Source organism: Dermacentor silvarum, chromosome 9 (assembly GCF_013339745.2).
Source record: "Dermacentor silvarum isolate Dsil-2018 chromosome 9, BIME_Dsil_1.4, whole genome shotgun sequence".
Lineage (NCBI taxonomy): Eukaryota > Metazoa > Arthropoda > Arachnida > Ixodida > Ixodidae > Dermacentor > Dermacentor silvarum.
This window is the reverse complement of record NC_051162.1, coordinates 876,182-889,806: the sequence shown is the minus strand read 5'-3', so window position 1 is coordinate 889,806 and position 13,625 is coordinate 876,182. Positions and strand designations below refer to the sequence as shown.

General features: G+C 48.9%; 1 protein-coding gene across 1 annotated transcript in view; it reads left to right on the top strand.

The window, feature by feature from the left end:
• LOC119465096 (ATP-binding cassette sub-family C member 3-like) overlaps positions 1-13,625 on the top strand; it is a 157,044-nt gene that overhangs the window by 67,728 nt on the left and 75,691 nt on the right. The window contains exons 10-14 of the mRNA XM_037725899.2: positions 3,280-3,534; positions 4,003-4,206; positions 10,107-10,253; positions 12,320-12,410; positions 12,704-12,897. Coding sequence (XP_037581827.1) covers positions 3,280-3,534; positions 4,003-4,206; positions 10,107-10,253; positions 12,320-12,410; positions 12,704-12,897 — 891 coding nt within the window. The remainder of the gene's footprint in view (positions 1-3,279; positions 3,535-4,002; positions 4,207-10,106; positions 10,254-12,319; positions 12,411-12,703; positions 12,898-13,625) is intronic.

The following is a 13,625-nucleotide window of genomic DNA, read 5'->3' as shown; positions in this document are numbered from 1 at the left end:
GCCTATTACAGGCGCTTCGTCAAGAATTTCTCACGGATCGCTGAGCCACTGACGTATCTCACGAAGGCCGACGTCGAGTTCAAGTGGGAGACGCCGCAAGTCGAAGCATTCGAAGAACTGAAGCGACGCCTGCAATCGCCGCCAATACTTGCGCATTTCGACGAAAACGCCGATACGGAAGTCCACACCGACGCAAGCAGCGTAGGACTCGGCGCCGTGCTTGTGCAGAGGACTGACGGACTAGAAAGGGTTGTAAGTTACGCTAGCCGGTCGCTATCGAAGGCGGAAGCAAATTATTCCACAACAGAAAAGGAGTGCCTCGCCATCATCTGGGCTACATCAAAGTTTCGCCCCTACCTCAATGGCAGGCCCTTTAAAGTTGTGAGCGACCACCACGCCTTGTGTTGGCTAGCTAACTTGAAGGATCCTTCAGGTCGCCTCGCACGCTGGAGCCTGAGACTTCAAGCATTCGACATCACCGTCGTTTATAAGTCCGGGCGAAAGCACTCTGACGCCGATTGTTTGTCTCGCGCCCCCGTCGAACCGCCGCCACAAGACGACCAGGATGACGACACTTTCTTGGGACCCATCAGTGCCGACGAATTCGCCGAACAACAACGAGCCGACCCGGAACTAAGGAGCCTTGTAGACTACCTGGAAGGCAAGACCGTCATTGTGCCGAAGGTGTTCAGGCGAGGATTGGCGTCGTTTTTCTTGCAAAACGACATTCTCCTAAAGAACTTCTCGCCTCTCCGAGCCAACTACCTCCTCGTGGTACCCTCAGCATTGCGTCCAGAGGTTCTGCAAGCTCTCCATGACGACCCAACGGCTGGACATCTCGGTTTTTCACGCACTCTCGCGAGGATACAAGAAAAATACTACTGGCCTCACCTCTCTGCCGACGTCGCCCATTACGTAAGGACATGCCGAGACTGTCAGCGACGCAAAACACCGCCGACAAGGCCAGCCGGACTTCTACAGCCAATCGAGCCACCTCGCCGACCGTTCCAGCAGATCGGGATGGACTTACTGGGGCCTTTTCCGACGTCGACGTCCGGGAATAAATGGATCGTCGTCGCTACGGACTACCTCACCCGCTACGCTGAAACAAAAGCCTTGCCCAAAGGCAGTGCCGCCGAGGTAGCCCGATTCTTCGTTGAGAACATCCTCCTGCGTCACGGTGCCCCAGAAGTCCTCATCACCGACAGAGGCACGGCCTTTACGGCAGAACTAACTCAAGCCATTCTGCGGTACAGCCAGACAAGCCATCGCCGCACCACCGCCTACCACCCGCAGACGAATGGCCTTACCGAGCGCCTAAATAAGACCATCGCCGACATGCTGGCAATGTACGTCGACGTCGAACACAAGACGTGGGATGCCATCCTTCCGTACGTGACCTTCGCATACAACACGGCCGTGCAAGAAACGACGCACATGACGCCGTTCAACCTGGTCTACGGAAGGAACCCGGCAACGACGCTTGACGCTATGCTACCAGACGTCGCTGACGAAGAAAATATCGACGTTGCCACTTATTTGCAGCGTGCCGAAGAAGGTCGACAGCTCGCCCGCCTGCGCATCAAGAACCAGCAGAGGACCGACAGCCGACACTACAATCTACGACGACGCTACGTCGAGTACCAGCCCGGCGACCGTGTTTGGGTCTGGACTCCGATTCGCCGACGAGGACTTAGCGAGAAACTGTTGCGTCGCTATTTCGGACCCTACAAGATTATCCGACGTATTGGCGCACTGGACTATGAGGTCGTGCCAGACGGCATTTCGCAATCACAGCGTCGCCGGGCACGACCTGAAGTCATCCATGTGGTGCGTCTTAAACCTTTCTACGCCCGCTGACGAACTTAGGTACTTTGTTACTTTTTTTTCTTTATTACGCGTGGTTTTGTTTATATACGCTTTCACATTTGTTTGTAGCATCGGGACGATGCTTTTTAAGGGGAGGGTATTGACACGTATACATGTTTATCTTTCACCGGTGGCCGCTTTCCACCGGCTAACAAATGTTAAACGTTATCGCTCGGCGCAGGACGCGCCTGTATCGGAAGTTTCTAGAACATTATCGATGCTTCTTTCCATTGCCTGTTTTCACCGACGCTTCTGTTATCTGATTGCATGACTGACGCGAATTGTCTAGAACTTTCTGGAAGACACGCGGGCATCAGGGATTAATCTAGAACCTTCGATGACTCAGGTATAAAAGCCGACGCGTTTCGCCGCTGATCAGATTTTCGACGATCGCCGACTGTGTTCGCCGCTATCGTTGTGCTTTGAGTGTACCTTGCTTTTGTGGGCACAGGTTCGCCCAATAAACAACCCGTTTCGTCGTACACTGTTTTACGACTGTTTTCTTCAGCGTCACTACTACGTGACAATATTTGGTCGCCGTCACTTTAATTCAGAATTTTCAAAATTTTTTACGATTGCCCGATAATTCGGAAAATTCGAAGGCCCCTTCCGCATAAGCAAAATCCGTCAGCGACGACCTCTTTGCACAAAAGGTCTAAGAGTTAGGATAGGCAGCAAATTGCCCAAGAGTTGCCGTCTCCTTTTTCCACAAGGTACTATTATGGCAAATATCATGTGGCCTAAACAAATATAGTTCTTGCTAAAGATATGTAGAGACTCTCAAGTATGCCAAAATTAAAAACAAATAAGATTGTGAACTGCTTCGAACTAAAACCGACCGAAATGCAAGAAAAATGAAAGCTTCTGCAAGCCATGGAGCTGCAACCAAAGCTTCCATTGAAGTTGCCAGTGGCGCCACCTCTTGGATGCGATGCTGACTGCGTCAGAAGAGCGGCTGAGTAAGCCCACTGCCCCCTTCTAGTACACTGTAGTGCGGCCACACAAACTGTTGACGATGGCGGCGGCCTTTTGCCCGCGTTTGCACCGAACGCGCGCGGCGTTGGTGACGTGTTTATGAAGAACGTGCCAACCTTTGCCGTACACCCTATGGCGGTGTACCGTAGTGACCATAAGGCCCTGGTCCCTGTGGTCACTAAATGAAAACCACCGGATCACATATATTTCTCATTCTTTAATAGTTCAAATAACCAATTACACCATCACATTTTATTGTCATAGTTAGAAATACATAATTCGCACCATAGTACTGCTTCGCTGGTCTACCCCAGTGGGCGGAGATGGATATTTACTCTTCTAAAACAAACAAACTTGGACAGGAATTGTAGAAGCGCAACTTTTGCACTAGCAGCATCGGGACAGCTAGTGACGTGTGCCGTTCTCCCCACACAGGCCTTGGCCCTCTCCAGCGTCGCGAGGGGCCAGTACACAACGGGAGAGATCGTGAACCTCATGTCTGTGGACACGCAACGCGTGATGGACTACATACAGGTGTACAACCTCATTTGGATAACGCCACTGCAGATTGGTCTCGCCATCTGGCTTCTCTGGGGACAGCTCGGCATTGCCACCTTGGGTGGTCTTGGCGTCATGATCATTTTGCTGCCGGTGAACGGCGTGGTGACCGCTTACATCAGGAAGTATCAGGTTGGTAGGCGCTCACAATTGATGCATCATTCCGGGATGTCGTATTAAAACTTTTGCATTCATTATTATTTACTACATAGCTGCTCTTGCCGGCATATAACATGTAATCGCTTGGATTGTGACTTTTTTGTATTAACGTTGCATACTCGAGCAAACACATCGCAATCGGGAATTTCAATGAGCACCGGCTTTCGTTTTTACGATTTTCCTTTGAACTGTCATCAAAGCACTTGGAGTGATTTAACAGAGCAAAATAATTCATTCTTGAGTATCGTCGTCTGTAACGTGTTTTGTCTTTAAAGTGATCTAGTGCACTTGTGCACAACCGGTCCACTGCACTATAGCGAAAGAGCTTGAATTACCCTGGAACACTTTCTTCGTGGTATGAAAATAGTACAACACCGTTTTGATGTCTCACCTGGCCGGTTATTTCCACGTACTAATGGCGAACCTTTGTCCGCTTTGCAGGTTCAACTGATGAAACACAAGGACAGGCGTATTAAACTAATGAACGAAATCCTGGGTGGAATCAAGGTTCTCAAATTGTATGCCTGGGAGATGTCCTTCCAGGAGCGTGTGCAGGGCATCCGAAATGACGAGATGCAGTCCCTGAAGGTGCAGGCCTACCTTAGCGCTGCCGTCATCTTTGCCTTCACCTGTGCACCATTCTTGGTGAGCATGCGCAATAATCTAATGCAACCTGCATTTTAAGGATCGTTAGCCTAGTTTATTGCGATAGCAATTATATGGACACTTTAAGCGGATTTCTGCCGTCGCCGTCGCCATGAGGTTGCGTATGGAGTCCAACGGCAATGAAATCGTCGCCACGCGCCATATGCTGTATGTGTGAGGGAAAGCGTGCGAGGGACGGGCGCTTTCACGAGGAACGAACGCACGGCGGAGAGCAAACGCGACTTCCTCCATGGGGCCGTGGGGGGACGGAACGGAGAGAAGGAGGGAGGGTGGGCGGGAGGGGTGAGGCGACGTTTAGCTGCGGCACCAAATGACTATTCATATAAAGTCACAAGCCTGCGCGGCACACGCAGCACAGTGACAACGTAAGCTGGTGGAGCGGCTCAAGAGTAGCTCCAATTTGGGCACTACGCACAACAGGGTCTTCGCGGCAGTCTGTTCGCCTCGTTTTGACGAGAACGATCTGCACTGTCCGCCCGGCGTCGACGGCGAGCTGCGGCTTGTAATGCTCTCTGCACAGCAGTCTGCTGAGCCCAACCAAGCCTTATACCCCTGCCAGACGGGTATCCGCAAACTCCTTTTAACTCCGTCGTCTTTATCTTGAGGGAGATGCATGCGATGTCACACGGTCGCCCTTCCGCTAAGGGAGTTTAACGGAGCTTTTGGTCAAGGCAGATGGGCGATCTCCCTCAGCGGCTGAAGGGAGTACCCTCGTGCCCATGCTTGTTGATGTAAAGCTGAGAATTTAATTATGGTTTCTATTAAATATAATGTCGAGTGTTTTTCAAAACAGTTCTGTTGAAATAAACGTTCAAGTACAATTCAGCAACATTTATGCTTGCTGCTGGACTATACTCTCGACCTGTAGGCTATGGGCCTACACTTCGTCTTCCGCTTTGTCACTCATGACTGACACGGCACAGTGCACACAATAAAAGAAAAGCTTACGAGATCAGTGCACAAAATATTGAGTATTGTTCGAGTAAAACAACGCAGCGCTGTACAGAGCCTACTCGCCACGCCGCAAAGGAACACAGAGAAGCACAGGGTGGCTAGCGTCGCTGTCAGCGCTGCTATGTTTAGCGAGCGAACTTTGATTTTTAGCAGGCTGTATGTTTTTCGCATCAAATATATAAATATTTTTTTTATGCAAGTAGGGTTAATTATAATAGCTACGAGCTTCATTAGAAGTTACATTTTTGTAATTCTACGAACATCAAACGCCGCTGATAGCTCCTCTGACGGCTTCTTTTGAAAACTTGTGGCCGTGTCACACGGCCAATAACAACTTCCTTGAGGTCGAGGAAGTTTCGCACTCCCTTATCCTAAAGGAGTTTGTGGGTGCCCGTGTGACACGGGTATTACTGCAACTTACATGTCGGCGCGCCTTTGCAGGCATCTTAACTAGATGGCGTCACCATACTGGCGGAGGCTCGGCAGCGCGTGATTGCGCGCCTCGTCTGAATCGCATATCGTCGGCTGCGGAAGCTGCGTTTGCAGGCATCTTACCTAGATGGCGCCACCATACTGGCGGAGCCTCGAGTCGTCACACACTGCGTTTGGCGTGGGTATTTTCCGCGGCCCAATAGCAAGCGCTTGCGTGGCTAACTGGTAATAGTATCCGGCTCCCACGCAGCGGGCGCGGGTTCGATCCCGGCGGGAATCGGCTACTCTTTTCGCGTTTCCGGCGATAGCGGTTATGCGGCGGTCGCCGGCGGCGGCATCATCGCGACCCGAAACGGATATTGGAATGAGCCCATAACAGCTTACGTTGTAAAACGTTGCGAGGCGAGAAGGTGGGAAAGACTTGCGACGCTGCTCGACGAGTGTCCCGTTCTGATCTCGTCGAAAACCTCCGAGCCGCCTACAGAGGCACCGGCAACAGTCACCAACGCCGCGCGCGTTCGGTGCGAACGCGGATGAAACGCAGACGGCGTCGACAACAGTTATGCGCGTTGCTATCATTACTCCGTATAGCTCTATTAATTTGATATCGCAATTGATGCTTCGCCTTTCGGTTGAAACATTGACATTTTTTTATGTCCACTGCAGGACGAAGACCTTTCCTATCAATCTCTGAAAAGCCGTTGTATTGCACTGGCTGATTCCAAGTTGTGTCTGCAAATTTTCTATTTTCATTACCCTACCTAATTTTCTGCCACCCTCGATTGCGCTTCCCTTCCCTTGGTACCCATTCTGTAACTAATGGCCCACCGGTATCTGCCCAGTTCACGTGGCCTGCCCAGCTCCATCTTTTTTCTTTTAGTGCCAACTAAACGTTTCATTGGCTATCGCCGTTTGCTCTCTTTTCCACACCACTGTCTTCTCGTCTCTTAAAGTTACACCTTACATTTTATTGCGATATCAATTATATGGACACTTCACGCGGATTTCTGCCGTCGTCGTCGCCGCCGCCGTGAGGTTCCGTATAAAGTCCAAGGGCAATAAAATCGTCGCCGTGCGCCGTATGTGCGAGTGAAAGTGCACGGGGTCGCGCGCTTTCACGGAGAGCAAACGCGGCTTCTTCCGTCGCGCGAAAGGCCATGGGGTATGAGAGAGAGAGGGCGACGCTGTGCTGCGGTACCAAATGCGTATCTTGCAACCGGGCGCAAGGGGAACTGGCGACGCTATCTTCCACGCGAAAGGAGGAAAGCGGGAAGGCAGCGCGGGAGAGGGAGGGGGGCGACTTCTACTCTTCTAACAACTGCGTACTTCGCGCCGGTGCGGGCTGTCGGGCGCACCGTATCTTGAAAGCGATCTCCCGACGGCTCTGACCTTTGTATGCGCTGTGCTTTCGCCACTCAGTTTCCGATGAAGCGATAGACCGCACGAACCTTCGCGAGCCACGCTTTTTCACGCCAGCGTTTTGACAGTGGTCTGAGGGAATCGAGCGTGATCTATTCATGTTTGCATGTGCGCGCTGACACCACGCTTGTTAATTCAGTTAGCTAGCGAATGTGTCCAAGTTGATGCAGCCAATAAAACTACTATCCCTACTCCGTATAGCTCTCTACTAATTTTCTATCGCAATTGATGCTTCGGCTTTCGGGCGAAACTGCGACATTTTAACGCGATAGCGTTAGGGCCCCGTGTCGCAGAAAATCCGGCGTCGGCAACCGGCGTGGGATCGCGGGTGGCGCAGAAAATCATCCAACCACATCGACCGCGCAGGCCCTCCACGTGGTGCAAGGTTTTGGTAAACAAAAATGGAATTTCCCAGTGAAATCCGCCAAAAAAATGGTAAAGTACGACTTTACCATTCGGCGTTCGATTCGCCATTGGATTGTTTACCAATCGGCGTGGGATTGCATTTTGAATGTACGAGAAAACCTAATTCTGCTACGAGGAAGCTCACACGTCTACCAGACCTGCGCGCGTCGGGGCAATAGCAAACAATGAATAAAATAATAAAAAAGGTGCTCGGGCCTTCACATTTTAATATAAAAGCACTTATATTGCCGCTGAAAAAACGTCTTTCCAGCAATGCATTTCAGTTTAAAAATGAAGCCTACTTTAAGGGGATCGGTATAAGCTTGGTCTTTGTAAGGTGGCTTTCCCACGTTCAGTGTTGCCGTGAGTGAAGCCTACTTGCCGTATGCAAACGATGTGGTACGAACGGGTCCCGATAACGCTATCGCGTTCTACTTTTGAAGGCGAAGCTTAAGAGTCCTGCAAGTTTTTTTCTTTCCATCGCTCTTTGGGCGGTTCTTAACTTATTCTCATGCTTTTTTGTTAACCTTTCGGCCTCGTATGTTAGCACCGGTAGAATGCAATGATTGCACACTGTTATTTTCAAGGATAGTGGTATCCGCCGATCATGATTTGTTAATGCCTGCCGTATGCACTCCAACCCATTTTAAAGCGAAGATTTGTACCTCTACCAGCCAAGGGTTCGGTCGTGTCCGTCGTTGTAAGCAAAAAACAATCCCGACGAACCGCTAACAATTGCAGGTATAGCAGTATGGCTTACTTGAATTCAGGCATTCAGCGTACAACTAAGCACTCGTTTTCGCAAGAAAAACCACAAAACAAGCTTCAAAGTGATGAGCCAACATGATGGATGATAAGGGCTGCGGGCAAACAACGGAAACAGGCTCGGCTTGGTCCGTAAGATTAGATTGCAGCTGTTGCAAAGCTTATGCAGCTGCTTGAAAGAGGGTTGACGTCATTCGAAACCCTTCCAGCCTAGTAACTGCTTCGGTTCATTTTCTAGACTACCCCACTATGGGGTAGTCTAGTAGTGTATATCACACCGATCATAAAGCAGTAGTGAACATTGTTGTGAAGTAAATAATAATAAAGGCCGTGGTTAAAGTTACGTTGTAGTGTGTGAAATATCAAGTGCGCCGCAGTCACCGTGAGGGTGGCGTAAGAAGCTTCGCTTTCCAACCACCTTCACAGGGTGGATTGGCGGGCAATTTTTTTATTCTGTAAATTTTCTACTCATGAAATGGGTCCCCTGTCAATAACTGACCTAGTAAACGAGCTTCTGCACAGATTGTAAAGGCTGACCGGTGATCATAAATTCTTGATTCCTTGCCAGGGTATCGAACATTACTTCTGTCTTCTGCCTATTAACCTTCAACCTTGCTCTTTCATGTTTCTTGGTTACGGACCTCAATCATTTGTTGCAATTCATGCCCAGCGCTGCTGAACAGGGCTACGTAACGATTTTATGGATGATCAGTCTCATTGATCTGTGCTGTTTCTGATGGTCTCAGGAATATCAGATGACGAAGTTGCCTGACTCGCCGAGTCTTAACAAGGAGCAGGTTGTACCAACTTAAAGAAAGGTGTTGAGGCTGGTGACCAAATTGGGGTCAGCATTACACGGATGCTGAGCTACTCTTTCCAAGTATGCTATAGATGACTGCACATGATCAATGCTACTCAATCCGATAATATTGGGTAGCATTGATCAGTGGATCCCCAGACTTCTTGAAGCTCCACCCGCCGCGGTGGCTTAGCCTAAGGTGTTGTGGATCACACCCCGGCGCCCATATGTTGATGGGGACGAAGTGCAAGAACGCCCGCTTTCCGTGCATTGGGGGGACAACCGAATTGTTCGAGCGTCATCCGCATTTCTTGAGGTCTCGGTGTCACTACGATATTGGAACCATAGTGCCGTAAAAGCTCCGTCCACCTGCTTGCTTTGCGCCAAGTCGAGTCACCCCTTGCGCGGTGCGGATCGATAGCACCAGAGAAGCTGGGCGGTGGCTCCGGTGATGAACATGCCAGTTTCAATCTGATCCGGAGATTAATTAATGGCAAGAATACTGCAGTGCCAATGGCAGGCGCTCGAGGAAGCTTTTGTGAGTGCGTAAATTTCTCATGTCGAGATATGTAAAATACCGCTCGCGATGTTTTCGCTGATATCCATTCCAAAATTTAAATCTTGCTCAGTGTTTTTGTATAGAACAATCGATTGAAAACATGTGCTCTCGCGTTCTGGGTTCGATGAAATAAATCACTCGTAGCGTCAGCTAAGTTTGCGTTCGACATTGCATATTCTAAAGTATATACGAATATCGCTGTCGATATCAAGGAATTCCAGGTGTCGCGTCCCGTTTACTATGCCTAATCAAGACTGCTTATCCAAGTTGTGCCTTATTGTATTCAAGTTGATTTCGCCAGCACTGCCTCTGCGCAAGCTGAAATAAAAACTAAACAGCAGTAGGCCCTATTTTCAGCGTATCGTTTGTGGTACCTATAGCCTCTTCGGTATATAACCTTCAGTAATGATTGTTTGCCTTTTCTGTAATGGTGTATATTTCAGCACAAAATCTGGACGACACGTAAGAAATGCCGGAACACATTACCGCCAAGCTAGCTGAGTTGCGAACCATTTGAAAAAGTTTTCTTTGCCCGCTTGACACCAGGTGGCCCTTGCCAGCTTCGCCGTGTTCATTGCCATCGACCCGGCGAACGTCCTCGACGCCAACAAGGCCTTCGTGTCGCTCTCGCTGTTCAACATTCTTCGCGTGCCTATGGCCTTCCTGCCGATGCTCATCACTTTCACCGCCATGGCGAGTACTTTTGTGTGGACGTCTATATACATCTTTCCTCGTGCTGCCACCTAGGGCTCAAACGTATTTAACATAAGTCCCGCGGCATACGTTCTGCACATTTCGGACTACCACTTCGTCGAACGCAATTTTATCGATGTGGCTTTACTTTAGTTAAGCCTTTTCCCGGCCCTATAGTTGTGCCTCTTCGAGTACCTATACAGCGTGTCGCAGATAAACGTAGCCAATGTTTTAAAAACGACGGAGTGTGCTGGGAGGCTCAAACCAACTCAGTGGTGTTGATCACGTGTCCTAGTCAGCGGTATACTTTTCGGTTGGCAAAGTCAATTAATTAGTATAAACTAATTACCTAACTTTTTAAATATTGGTTTGATCAAGAAAGTGCCAATACGAAAGTTGTAGATCGCATTCAAAAATGGCCGACTGAAGTGTGTGCAACTAAGTACCATTGATGGAGCTTCTTGTAATTGCCTTTAAAGAAAGCCCGCGAAATACAAAAACAACCGCGTGATAGCGCCACTATTTCAGCGCCCCCAGACGGCCGCTCGATAAAGGACATTGTTTCCATGCTTTTTTCGAGACTCAGTCGCGTGCGTTGTCGTGATCGGGCCCACAGAGCGAGCGGCAGTGATAAAGGTGTGTCGCGCTTTGACGTGACGTGGCATAAACATACCATTCGCTCCACTTGTGGAATGAAGCCCGAACGCACAAGGCAAGAAAAAAAAGCCAGGCCTGTGCGGCACACGCAGCACTGTCACAGCGTAAGGTAGATGAGCGTTTCGACAGTACTACCTAGTAATTTTAGTGAATGCGTCAGGAACGCGCTTAGGACGCCGTCGCGCGTGCAAGCCGACGCGTTCCATCGCCGATGGCTAGCGCCGTTCGGCCCAGCCAAGCGGCCGACAATGCAACTACGGCTGTCACATTCGCTCCCATTGCAACGCGCCCGACGCGGCCTGCTTGGGACGCCGTCGCGGGTGCAAGCCGACGCGTTCCATTGCTGGGCGAGTTGGTGCATAGCTGTATCGGGAAGCGTTGTGCATACACACGGAGTATGTATGCGCAACGGCCCGCCTCCCACGCAGCGGGCCTGGGTTCGATCCCGGCGGCTGAGAGGGTACTTTTGCGATAGCGGCTACGGGCATCATCGCGACCCGATACGGCGATTGGAATGAGCCCATAACAGCTTACACTGTAAAAAGGAAGCTCGGGATCGAGTAAATGTTGAGCGCCGAACTGTTTAATCGGTAAGGAAAATGCAATTGTCATGTTCGTTCGTGATCATATCTTACTAGCGAGAGTTGCTCGCGCGTACCTTGCGGCCACCTGTAACGCCAAGCCCGTCCGGGAACCGCTATACAGATATGCGGATTTCGTTTCTTGATCGGTTGTTTAAGAGCGCTGAAATAGTGGCGCTTTCACGCGTTTGTTTTTGTATTTCGCGATCTTTATTTAAAGGCAATTTGCCAGAAACTCCGTCAATGGTACTTAGTTGCAAACACTTCAGTCGGCCATTTTTAAATGTGATCTACAGCTTTCGTATTGGCGCTTTATTGATTGCGCCAATATTTAAAAAGTTAGGCAATTAGCTTATACTAATTAATTGACTTTGCAAAACAAAAAAATACCGCAGACACGCGATCCTCAACACCACTGAGTTGGTTTGAGCCTCCTAACGCACTCCGTCGTTTTAAAAACATTGGCTACTTTTAGCTGGGACACCCTGTAATACATATGAGCAGCGGCGGCGATACTCAAGTGAAATGTTTTTTTTTTTTGCCTGAGCACGCCCGCATCATATTGCAAATAGGCAGAACTTTAACTTAATTCACGAGAAATTCCTTGAGAATAAGGCTGCATGCCTGGTCTGCTTGGAAATACACGAATGCCAAATTATGGCCTGGCAGCAAAACTTCAGACTGCACCTCTGATACTAGAACGCTGTGTACTTCAATAGATTTTAACTAAGGAAGCGTAGAATATATTAATAAAGCATTATCTGTGACGGTTACTGGCTGTGCGCAGGTTTTTCATCAGTTAATAGAGATTGCTGCTTTTATCTTCAGTTCTTTGTGTCTCTGGGCCGTATCAACAAGTACCTTCGCTCGGATGAGCTCGACCCGAACGCTGTGCAGCACAATACAAGTGCAAGTGAAGGTTTGTGAGCTTTTCTGCTGATTCAACTTTCTGCATATTCAAACACGTCGTATCTAAGAGGCTGTATTTCCGGCACGTAATAGAAGCATAATTATCGACGTGTCTAACTTTACGGGAGCTTTAAACGGCTGACCACAACTAATAGACGACTAGTACTAAAGTTTTGACAAAACACATATCTGCCATGTTTTTGGAATGACTAATCAATAAATTAGTGCCAGTGTTGATGGATGACGAGTGTAGTCACTTATGATTTTAACCAACTGTCGATATGTCATTGCGCGTTTTTTCAGGCGATCCTTTGGTCATCAAAGATGCCAGCTTTGCCTGGGAAAAACACTCTCAGCCAGCGCTGGATGACCTCAATATCAGTGTTCCCAAGGGTGCTTTAGCGGCAGTCGTCGGTTCGGTTGGTTCCGGGAAGTCATCCATGCTTTCCGCTTTCCTTGGTGACATGGTGAAGCAAAAGGGCTCGGTGAACATCAACGTGAGTGAATTTTGTGAGAACAGTATTTTCCTATGCTTACACGAAACAACTATAATTAATGTGTGTAGTTTGTTGGAAGCAATGATGGGCATGCGTTGTTTCTGTCCGAAGTTGGATTTGATCGATTCAAGATATGGCCTTGAGCCAGAGATGAATATTACTGTATCTGTCACTCATCACTGTGATCAGTTTTGTCACCGTCTATTAGGAATTCACAATCTATTGCTAACTATAGTAGCACTCCTTTATAAATAAATGCAGGAGATATAAAAATATTTTCCAGTGCAACAACCGAAATATATGCTACTGAACAGGCTCTGAACTCTTTTAACACTTTTGTATGTGAGAGGTGAATGTTACTTGAAACACAATGTCAGGCCCACCACAAATTGACACTTGCCCGATTAGACTGGTGTAATTCCCCAAGAATTTCCTCTGAGAAATATTAGGTTCATTAGCCGGAATAAGTAACTCTATGAGACATACTGATTTCAGACTTAGCTACCCGCCGTGGTTGCTCAGTGGCTATGGTGTTGGGATGCTAAGCACGAGGTCACGGGATCGAATCCCGGCCGCATTTCGATGGGGGCGAAATGCGAAAACACCCGTGTACTTAGATTTAGGCGCAGAACCCCAGGTGGTCCAAATTTCCGGAGTCCCCCACTACGGCGTGCCTCATAATCAGAACTGGTTTTGGCACGTAAAACCCCATAATCTTTTTTATTTCA